General features: G+C 36.0%; 1 protein-coding gene across 3 annotated transcripts in view; it reads left to right on the top strand.

The window, feature by feature from the left end:
- The window catches only part of NLGN4X (neuroligin 4 X-linked), a 171,883-nt gene extending 160,181 nt beyond the window's left edge, over positions 1–11,702 (top strand). For all 3 annotated transcript variants that reach the window (XM_050333857.1, XM_050333855.1, XM_050333856.1), the window contains one exon: positions 7,935–11,702. In XM_050333857.1, coding sequence (XP_050189814.1) covers positions 7,935–8,784 — 850 coding nt within the window. In that variant the 3' untranslated portion in view covers positions 8,785–11,702. The remainder of the gene's footprint in view (positions 1–7,934) is intronic.
- Positions 11,703–12,166: the final 464 nt, after the last annotated feature.

The raw sequence follows: 12,166 nt of genomic DNA, 5'->3' as shown, positions 1-12,166 counted from the left end.
AGAAAATTTTTTTCCCTCTGAGGGCTATAATGGCAATAATAAGTACTTGACTGGAATGAAGAAGAGACTCAGATAAAAATTTTGCTTTGAGAAGGTTAAAAATTTAAATTAATTCTGCTTACAAAACAAAATAAAGACATCAATGTTTTGCTGAAATAGTGATGTAAACATCAAGGAAAGAACCCTCAAAGCAGCTTAATCTGTGAACACTATTAATAAATTCTTTTCTCTTCCTATAGTGTTCCTTTAAAGAGTATTGCAGTGTTTTACTTGAGCAGCAAGGGCTTTTTTGTTAACCTTGAGTCTTTGGTACTGAATTAAAACAAAGATACTTGTGGCACAAAGGAGCTGTAAATCTTTTCACTGAACGTTTAATGGTAGGATTGGAAGCCTATCTGGAAGCTGCAGCTTTACTGCACTGCAGTGAACGATGTGCAGCTATATAAGAAAAACTCAGAGGTGCACATTGTGAAACACTCAGAGGCTTCAGCCCTTGCTACCTTTAATGAATCCAAATGACATTCAAGGGAGGGGGATTTTGCTGTCTCAAAACAACCTCAACCATGAATAGAGTAAAAACCAATCAAATGCTTCAGGTCAATTTACAAGGCAAAAAAAGCATTTGTTGCACCACGTTAGGTAAACAGGTTCTTTTGCATACAGAAATCCCACAATTCAGCAACAAAAGTGAATGAACTCTGTAATATTTAGATGTATTTGGCAACAAGAAGTCATCAGTACTGGGATGGGCAAACATCATGATGAAATCTTGGTTTATGGACAGAGAATGCTCAGTACCACATACTCACAAAAATTATGATACTGTCAGTTTATTTTTGTAGATGAGGTGCCACATGTACATAAAGCGTACATAATTGGAATTCTTATGGAGATGCAAGACCCCCACAGTCTCACTATTGTTTACAATTACTTTATGACTATTCCCTGTATATTAAGAAGTTCTGTTAAGCAGTTTTTGAGGCTAACAGGAGCTTCTCACAGTCCCAGCTGCCACCATTACTCATAGCACTTTCCAGCTGTTGCTACTTGAAAGCTAATTCCAGCAGGCTATACCCACTTCTCTGGTTATGAAGACATTGTCATATTATACCTAAAGGCAAAAAAGGTTCTTTGGAAGACCCATTAGTCATTTCTGAAACTTTCCCATTGTGGATGAGACAGGAATGGGGTATATATTCTATTACAGACTCACTCCGTTATAGAGAGTCTGAAAGATGTGTCATTAGAAATGACCTCTAGCTGTAAAATTTGTTTTCACAAGGAAAGGAAAAGAGCAACACAACATATATTACCTTGATGGATTTTTTTTGTTTATATGAACAATGATTAATTTTTCTGAAGAGTACAAGAAAATACTTGGAGGTAAATAATATCTTAAGATTATATTTGCTATGCATCTCTGGTTCCTCCAATGGAAAAGAGAAGGTTTTTAACACCTCAAGCCTAGAGCAAAGAGGATCTCTGGAGTAACCATTCTCCTTTCTACTCACTCACATGCAATCTGGAATCTGTGACTTAGGTCCTCCAACTCTCAAAAAGATTTATATAGTTCAAGACTGCATTGTTGGGGGCTCTGCTTTTCGTTCTCCCCCCTCCCCCCATTTTTAATTGATCATTTCCCATCCTTATTCTGATAGAGCTTTTCTTGCTTTGTGTTTGTACCCATGGCAACACATATAAAAAATCTGTTAACTGAAAGATTTTATTATTCCACATTTCCCTGTAGGTGAGCCTTGAACATTAAAACTACAGATATATTTATTTAATTTAAAAGTCTCTGAGACTCTTCTAATCTTGATGATTCTCCCACAGAGACTGCATCCTAAGGAATTTATTATATAATTACAGCTCAGGTGGTTCATCATTCTGATAGACTGCGTTAGGCTTTTAATGACATGCCACCCGTTCTTGAAAAAAGACACATTGTTTAATGGGCCTACTTCAAAGGCTGGGTTTTGAGGGCAGGTCAATCTTTTAAAATCACAACATAAGGCTTTTATTGTGTTTAACTTTGAAGTCAGTTACTGAAGCTAGCAAATAGGAGGTGACAATGAAAGTGTTTAATGGCAGATACTTTGTGCTTGAAACTAATGCCTTTAAGTTGCATTTTGCTAATCTTTCATTCTCTACCTTTCTATGACTCTTTTATTGTTATTTTTGTTATTATTATTAACAATCTTTTGTTTTGCCTTTTCAAAACTATATTTCTAACATGCCTTGAAAAAGGACAATTTTTTACAGAGTGTGTGTGAGATACTACATTTGGAATAAAAAAATGACATGAAAATATAGCTTTTAATTCCACTATGGGCAGAATTATATGTGAGAGCTTCATTAAGAGGTGCACTTAGAGCTTCAGTCTGCTGCCAGTAGTACTATCTTAACTGTAATGGTAATTTTATGTGCCAAGTGTTCTGTTAGTGAGGGCCATGTTCCCTCCTTCGCAGATACATCACCAGGGGGAGAGTGAACAACATGAGGGGTTGTGTGCCAGTCCTTCACAGATACTTTGTCAGCTACGCTCTTGTGAAGAAGGATTTGAAGTTTCACAGACTATATACAAAGCCATGCTGCCATTAGAGGCATCTATCAGGTTTCTAAAAATTGCCCTCTTTGTGAAGAATTACAGTTCTCTATTTTTGCTCCCATTCATCCAGCTCTACCTACGCTGGTATTGGGAAAGATAAAGGTCTAAATGATATATCCTTGTTTTCTTTGTACTTCAGATAAAAACTCCAGAATTATTTTACTGCCGTTGATTCTGAAGCACAAACCTGCGTACATTTCTGAGTCATTAAGAACGTCTACGTTTTATATTCAGTTTGGTTCTCTAACAGAAGGCATGATTAGACTTACAATTATGAAAGTATATTTTCAATCAATTCCCAGTGAATTCTTTTATGAGGCTGCTGCTTTTTTTTTTTTTTTTTTTTGATGTTTTTGTCTGAAGAAATAGCTGTCTCCAATGGCAAATCTGTATTAGTCAAAAAACCCAGTGTGCTTATGGTTTGTTTTCCTCAGTGGTTATAATAGCTGACTGGGGCATGGAAACAGTGAGTGATAACTGAGGAAAGGAAGTAAGGGAAGATATGCCTGTGTAATAGTCCTTCAGGCAGGAATGTCTGTGCCATTATTCGTATTGTGACACTATGAAAAAAAAATCATCAGAAGAATTAAGAAATGTCAAGCTTTTCTCTTTTCTCTTTTTTTTTTCTTCCCATATGGAGGAAAGAGTAGTACTGAAAAAAAATAAATGATCAAAGGGCCTTTCAGAGTCTTGGAGACAAACAGAAAACAGTATGTAACTGTGAAGACATTTTGCTCTCCAGTGAATTTAGAGAAGGACCCAAATAATAAAATACTTTAGGTGCATTAACATAACAGTTCCATTGTCCTGTTTTAGCAGTAGTTAAAACACAAATTGTATGTTGTATGAAATATGGGTTATGAGAAGACATCTTAATTCCTCATTCTTCCCATGACAATATCAGCAGATATAAAATACCCAGTTCTCTCGTTTGCCCTTCAGATCAGCTACTAATCCACCTTGTGAACAGGAGTGTGTTGCTCTTCAGTCAGCATCCATTGCAGGCACATTTACTTTATATTGCCTGAGAAAAAAATAATGCTTTGATTGTACATCTCTAGCCAATGAGGTGTGAATTAAATGACAAGATGTAACAACATCCTGAGTTGTGCAAAATCAGTGCAGACTGAAAGTAGGAGAAAAAAAAAGTGACAGGTGAAATGAGATTATGCTGCACATTAAAAAAATACACCTTTGATAAGACAAGAAAGACCACCATATTGTCTTCTGTTAAATGGAAAAAAAGTTCAGATATTCATGATGAGGACATTTTTTGATGGAGAAACTGTTTAAATTGAATTTTAAAGGTGGTAAAAATAAATAATGAGAGAGCAAAATGAAAAATAATAATAATTAATTTTTGCTACAACAATAGCATGAATAAAAAAAAAAATCTCCCTAACAACGGTAGAATTGGGAAACAAGTTATCTAATCCCTATGAGAGTCATTACTGGAAGAAGTACAGAACTGAAAATACAGTGTTCATATTATACTGTTATCATCATGATTGCAGCAGGTTTTTAAAGGAAGGTTTTGTAGCAGTCTTTTGTTATGCATTACACATTTGAGCCTCAAGAACACCTAGAAGCACAAAGGTGATGTGAGGGGCTAAAAAAGAAAAATTTGAAATTAATAACATAAAAGAGTTTTGTTGAACAGCTGATTTGATAGGAGAAATGATTGTCTGTACGTCTATGTTTCATGCCTACCAATAAAACTGGAAAATTGTTCATAATAGAGAAGCTGTCCAAATACCCAAGAAAAAAACTTAAGTTGTAAGTTGCAACCTTATGATTTTATTAATTTTTGCAGTGTACATAGGAGAAAGGCCAAGGAAAGTAAAAATTCTCTTGTTTATATCTCCTGAGTATTTTTCGCGCATTACCATTGGTCTGTAAAACCAAGATTCATGCATTATTAGATTCTCTGTTTAGGACTGGACTTAGTTATTTACTTTTCTTTAAAAAAATAATTTTTGAGATACCTATCCTCCAAATTCAGAGAGAATATTCAGACCATATTTCATTTATTAAGTAATCAATCCTAGAGTCAGTGTCAGTGGTAGAGCTCTGATACCCATAGCAAAGAAATTACTTGTCTTTAGAACTGGCTGATTTTTTTCTGTTCCTTGTTTCAAGGGACAGCTTCATGCCCCCACAGAGTCATGTAAACAAATACTGAAATACAAACCTACCCACATGTAATGTTATTTTCTCTCGTGTTTGGAGGAGGCGGCAGCATAATTGGCTGCTCCTAGTAGATACAGTTAAAAATGACAGATGGAGGTAGAGAATGGAAGAGGGGGAAAGGAGGTTGATATTTATTTGTTTTGCAGGCTGTTTGTAGGGGAAGGGAATCACAGGATTACAGAATGTGAAAGGTTGAAAGGGACCACAGTGAGAATGCAAATTTAAAATAAAATGTTTAGTTGCTAAAATAACCATCTGCTGACATTTTTATAGGGCCATTAAAAAAAAAAAAAAAAAAAGGAAAAGAAAAGAAAAGAAAAAAAAGTGCATGTCCAGCTTGTCTGTTCATTGAAATGAGTGCTCAGCTTCTTCATTTCCTGTACTGCATATAAAGTGCAACTCATTTACCCAAACTAGCTTAATGAATCAATTTTCTATAGGACCCTTCCCAGTCTTCTCTGCTGTGAATCAGAACAGCAAGGGGGAGCAATGCAAGAGTTTCTGACAAGAAAAATGCTTTGCATTTTGATAATCTTGTTGATTTTTAACTTGCTTTAGAATTTATGTATTGAACCCCAGATTTCTGTAGAAGTATATATATTGAATATGGCCAGTATCTTCTCCTCTGGATTTTCCAAATCTTTTGGTCTGCTCCTTAATAACAAAAAAAAAGCTTTATTTTCTTCTTCAGAGCATGTTAGAGTCCCTGAAAGTAGCAGCATATATCTGTTTCTGTACTACTTGAAAGTGAATGTTGCTCCTCTAGTTGGAACTGGGATGAACAGTTACCAAGCAATTATCTTTTTGTTCAGAATTAACACAATTTGGCTGTTAATGCATAAAATTAAAATTAAATAAATGAAAATATAGATAGATAGATAGATAAATGAAATGGTAGCAGTTTCAAATCCTGTAGTTTATATCTTTTATATCTTATTGAGATGGGAAAGATAAGGTACAGTATTTTAAAAGACAACCAGCAACACACTAAACCACCCCAAATACTACAAGCAAAAGTAAGCCAAAATACCAAAATTATATGGGAAAATAATTCTTCTTTTCACTCAAATAAAAGGCATGATAAATTCTCTTTATATATACCAAAGGTAGACTAAAGTAGGCTATCAAGCTCATGGGCTTTTAAAAATGGGAAAAGAAAAAAAAAACTAAGATACTTTAAAATCTGTACTGGTGGGGCTTGATATTCCCATAACATAGATGACTGTATGTAGGAAGAAAAGTTAAATATTATAATCATTTTCGCAGGAAATAAACTAATGCAAAAAGGCCCTTCACCATCTTCGTTGTCCTTCTTTTGACACTCCAATAGCTTAATGTCTTTCTTATATTGTGGCACTCAAAACTGCACACAATATTCAAGGCGAGGCCACATCAGTGCAGAGTGGAGCAGGACAATCCCCTCCCTTGACCGGCTGGCGATGCTTTGCCTGATACCTCCCAGGATACAATTGGCCTCCTGGCTGCCAGGGACACTGCGACTCATATTCAACTTGCCAGCAACCAGGACCCCCAGATCCTTTTCCGTGACTCTGCTTTCCAGCATCTCATTCTGCAGGGTTGCCCTATCCCAGGTGCAGAATCCAGCACTTCCCCTTGTTGAACTTCTTATGGTTGGTGATTGACCAGTCCTCTAATTTGTCAAGGTCTCTCTGCAGGGCTTCCCTGCCTTTGAGAGAGCCAAAAGCTCCTCCAAGTTTTGTATCATCTGCAAACTACCTTAGTATCCCTTCCAGTTCTCTGTCCAAGTCATTAATGAAGATGTTGAAGAGCACAGGGCCTAAGATAGAGACCTGTGGAACCCCACTAGTGAGAGGTCATCCATGTTCCCCCATTCACTATTATCCTCTGTGAGCCAATCACTCACCCACCACATGATGTGTTAATCCAGCTGTGTGCTGGACATTTTGTCAGGAAGGATCCTGTAAGAGACAGTACTGAAAGCTTTACTGAAATCCGAAAAGATTACATCAGCTGGCTTCCCTTGATCAACTTGGTGGGCTACTTTGTCATGAAAGGAAATCAGGTTTGATAAGCAGGACTTTCCTCTCATGAAGCCCTGCTCGCTATGGCCAATGACTGCATTGTCTTCCAGGTGTTTTTCAATATTTCCCAGAATAATCTTCTCCATAATTTTACCTGGCATTGAAGTGAGATTAACAATATTTAAATGCTCTTTGTGAAATTGGTTTGTCTTTATTCTGAGCATATAAGGAAAAACAATATGGAAAAAGCATAATGTCAATTAAATATCTGGCTTGCCAATATTGAAATAATCCAAGTTCTGTGCTACTCTTATCTCTGCTGCTACTTAAGTACTACAAAACTTGTTGATCTAAGCTAATATATGTCTCATCTCTATAAAGTGGGACAGAGTTAAGGCTTACTGTCCTATGACTATTAAGCACAGTTCCTTCATATCAGTGATCTCATGGAACTTTCAAATAGTTATCTGCTAATGCAAATGATGGAAAGATTTGCAGCATAAAAATAGTTCAACGTAGATATTTGAATGAAGGAGGACTAATAGCTCAGTAAAGGAATACAGAGATAAATGCTTTCCAGTAGCAGTAGCCCTGCTACTTCATGTTTTAAAGGTTTTTCTCTGTAATATATGCAGCTAATATTTCTTGTGTTCACATGGACTTCCAATGTTGCCATAGGAATTAGATGCCCATATTTACTACTTAGAGCAGTGGAAGTAGTGGTACCTTAAATGAGAAAGTTGGTGTCAAACCCTAAGAAGAGTTGAACATACACCTTTACTATGGGGAGAGGTAATTAGTACCTCTTTAATAAAGTACATCACTCAGTCATACTCTTTGGAGTATGATACTGAATCACAGAACTTCAAATGGCCTGTTGGGATCTGAAATACTACCCTTTCTCTGTTTTCATGTAAAAAAATGCACTGTACAGTAACTAATTTTCTTTTGATTATTTATTAACCACTGTTCTTCATTTAGGGAGGGCTTTTTAGCTCCTTTTTTTAGATTACTTTAAGTATTGAAAATCTATTAACTTTAGGATTGGGTGGGTTTGGGGTTTTTTGCTTTTGTCTGTTTTTTGGGGGGATTAGATTAATGACTGTAATATTGTCTGGTTTTCTTTTTTTTAGAGATCCAAACCAGCCTGTTCCACAAGACACAAAGTTCATCCACACAAAACCCAACCGCTTTGAAGAAGTGGCCTGGTCCAAATACAACCCTAAAGACCAACTTTATCTGCATATTGGCCTGAAACCCAGGGTTCGTGATCACTACCGAGCAACAAAAGTTGCCTTCTGGTTGGAGCTAGTGCCACACCTTCACAACCTGAATGAAATATTTCAGTACGTTTCCACAACAACTAAAGTCCCCCCTCCTGACATGACCTCATTTCCTTATGTGACAAGACGTTCTCCTGGTAAATTGTGGCCAGCCACCAAACGCCCAGCAATGACACCTGCCAACAATCCCAAACATTCAAAAGACACCCATAAAACAGCTCCAGAAGATACGACAGTTCTGATAGAAAACAAACGAGATTACTCCACGGAGCTGAGTGTCACCATTGCTGTGGGGGCGTCCTTGCTGTTCCTCAATATTTTAGCTTTTGCTGCGTTGTATTACAAGAAGGACAAGAGACGTCATGAGACTCACAGACGCCCCAGCCCCCAGAGGAACACAACCAATGATATAGCACACATACAAAATGAAGAGATCATGTCGTTGCAGATGAAGCAGCTAGAACATGACCATGAGTGTGAATCGCTGCAGGCCCACGACACACTGAGACTAACCTGTCCACCTGACTACACGCTTACTTTGAGAAGGTCCCCGGATGACATCCCGCTAATGACACCCAACACCATAACCATGATCCCAAATACATTAACAGGAATGCAGCCTTTGCATACCTTCAACACCTTCAGTGGAGGACAAAACAGTACAAATTTGCCCCATGGACATTCGACCACTAGGGTATAGCTCAGCCCTACTCCATCTACCCTCTCAAGCCACTTGGAAGAAAGAAAAAAAAGAAAAAAAAAAGAAGAAAAAGAAGAGGAAAAAGTTATAACACCGTCCATTGAATACCTTGTCAAAATCTAAAGTAAAAACAAGTAAAAGAGAAGGACAGTCATTATTTTCTTACTGATCCTTCCCACAGAAACTCACTGATATTAAAGATCAACTACAAACCCTGTGAAATGTGAAAAGTGTACATTGCTGTTGCGATACTGCTTTAAGATCTCAGCCACTTTGATTGAAAGTTGAGGCCAGAAGAAGTAATTTAAAATTGTGGTTTAAGTGTAACAAGCAAAGCAGAGTCTTCTGGAACACAGAGCCAGTGACTGTACAGGTGTTTTGTTTGGGGTTTTTATAATAAATAAAATAATAAAAAAGATTCTTTATGTGCCATACCATGAATGGCCATTGATAAAACAAAGACATCACCATGGGCTTTTACCCAGCATATGAAGCTGTAATCCAGATGGGGAAAATAGAATTTTATTATTAAAAACAAAAATGAAAAAAAAAAAAAAAAAAAAAAAGAGGAGGACTGACTATGCAGTAAAATACGTATAGTTCTGTGCAAAGAGATGACTTGCCAGCCTGAACTATATTTAAAGAAACTTTGTAAAAATGTACATAGCTGTGAGTTTAAAAACAAACCAACAAAAAAAAAAAAAAAAAAAAGAAGCAGCTTTTATTGATGTTTTCAGTTTGAAAAGAGCTTTTAGAAAGATTGTGCATTTGATTGTGACCTATGTGTATATACATTAGTCATATCACCTCTGTTTCCTCCAAGACCAAAGGAGGAATTCCTTCTTAATTACTAGTGGTAAACAAAAACCATGAGTTTTTTCTAACATGTTTCATTTATATGAGGCCATGGTGTCATGCAGAGGATACAGTTGTCTGTGTGACCTGCGTATTTTCTCTTACAGGTTACACTAGTGCATGTTAAAGTATTCATAGGAGATTGTTGTTCTTTTCTGAAACATTTTTTCTATAATTTAATTTTGTGTTAGCCTTTGTTAAATTGCAACACAGCAATGGATTGGAAAATGAAGAGAAAAAAACACAAAAGAAAAAAATTACTATTTTATACTTGTTAAAATGAACCAAGAAACATCTAATAATATACATTCAGAGTCCAGTTTGTAGTTCTTGGTTATTGTGATACCTTAGGAAGAGTTTCGTGCCCTGACAAAAGCAATGAAAGCCTGTGTTTTGGTCAGCCTTCTCTGAGGAAAATTAGCTCTATATTCACCAGCAGTTGCAGTAGAATCTCAGCTGATAAAGCACCTCCTTAGCTTTGCTAAATGATATAAAACTATTATTTGAAAGTGGGGAAATGCAGGGTTGGTTGGCTGGCTGTTTTACAAAGTGTTCAGAATGGTCAGTGTGTAAAGAACTACTCAACCCAGTATCTTGATTTGTGCTTGAGAGTGTACCTGTCAGAAAATGCTTATTTTGCTGATTTATTGCACAGAAGTCCTGTAGTCAAAGAATATTATGGAGAGAGAAGCAGAGACATCATCAGCTGTTCTGCATCTGAACAAAATTGAAAATCCCAGAGATCATCACTCTCAGAAAAGGCAAAATTATTAGCTGGTTATTCCCTTCTGCCCTTCCTTCACTAGAAAAGCAGAGGCCAAGCAGAGCTATCAAACAAAGTAACTTGCCAGTTTGATTCAAACAGTTGATTTGAATGTGAAAAGCTAGAAATTAGTTCTCGCAGATGACGATTGCTTTATATTTTGTCTTTGAAAGTTACTCCATCATTGAGAGACAGTAACCAAAGATATTTAAACAAATTGGTCTGCACTTGAACCTAGTTATCCCCAATGTATTTTCTATTATTATTCCACAACTACACTGCATAAATATCATCTGTCCCATAAATATCTAACACAAGATGCCTTGTACCTCTTCTTGTTTTCTACAGTTTTTGTTTTTGAATAAAATATCTTGGAATAGTGGCCCCTACAAATAAAATCAAAGGCAAGGTGATTCACTGAGGTCTATTCATCTGCACAACTCCTTGTTGTAGCAGGCAATAAAACAAATTCTGAATGAAAGAAGTTATAAGTTAATGACATGATAAAAATGCAACATGTGGCTGATACAATCCTTCATCTGTAGTAAACATACTATAAATCTGACCTGGAAGCTCAGGTTGGAATGTGATAAAACGGCAATTTCAAAGTACAACTAGTAGAACATGGAAAACTGTTTGGTTTTTTTCACTGATCCATCACATAATATTGATAAATGCTGACTCTATACCAGGCCATTTACACCAATTATTTAATGCCTCAGCTGAGATGCAGCAGTTCATAACTCTTAAAAAAAGGTTTAAAAAAAAAAGAAAAAAAGAAAAAAAAAAAAAGAAAAAAAAAGGTAATGATGCTTGACATCATAAGCAGTTGGGTATGTTTGTAATGTGAATTACAGTATTTGTTTAGTACTTCCAATTGTCTTCTGCTAGCAATATGTACAGTACTGTGTCAGGCTTGTGACATTTGGGTAAAAAAAAAGTTCCTGTAAGTGAATGATTTTAGCTTTTAAAAGTAATTACAATCAAGTTGATTTAAAAATTTGATACATCTGGACTGATGTATGATTTATAGAGGGAACAGATTTATAGGGTCTTCATAGAATTCTATAATAATGATATCAAAATATACTTTGAAACTGTAAAAGAAAAACAAAAGTACTTTCCCAGGCTTATATTCTTGTCCTTACGAGGCACACAGGGTTCAATGGTTTCTTCTGTTATCGTTTTGCAATTTTTTGTTTTTTGCCTTAAGTAATGATAGAAGATATATATGGCTGGACACATATGTATAAACTTTTCAGCAGCATTTTTAATAATAAAATATCACGGTATTTTCTAATGCTTTGTGCAAATAACTACGTGTTCATCCTTTTGTGTAGAAGTCTTTCAAGGTGTGTTTTCTGCTCCATCTCCATTTCATTATCTAATGTAAACAATGCCTTGATACACAGTATAAAAATATTAAAGTAACAGAGGTTGCACTTTTAAGTTAGCATTGAGTTTTCATGGCTTTTGTAGTTCTATAAGCCTGCCAGTAAAAGAGAAGCAACTCAGACAATGAAGATGTAGGAGAATAAGCTCCATATACTTACTACCTTTATGCACTGCAATTCCCATTGAAGCAATGGTTTAATTATTTTGTTAGTATTTTCTGAGGCACTGAAAAAAAAAAAGCTTGGGTAAGCAGCTTCCCTTACTAGTGTATAGCTTAGCAGCTGAAAAATGTATCTTCCAAATTAGGGATCAGAATATCGCAGATAAATCTAATACATCAAGCCTCCACAAGTAAATATACTTTGCTTT

Source organism: Myiozetetes cayanensis, unplaced genomic scaffold, assembly GCF_022539395.1.
Source record: "Myiozetetes cayanensis isolate MyiCay16 unplaced genomic scaffold, myiCay2020 scf5-8, whole genome shotgun sequence".
NCBI classification, from domain to species: Eukaryota; Metazoa; Chordata; class Aves; order Passeriformes; family Tyrannidae; genus Myiozetetes; species Myiozetetes cayanensis.
This window is presented reverse-complemented; position numbering and strand designations above follow the sequence as displayed.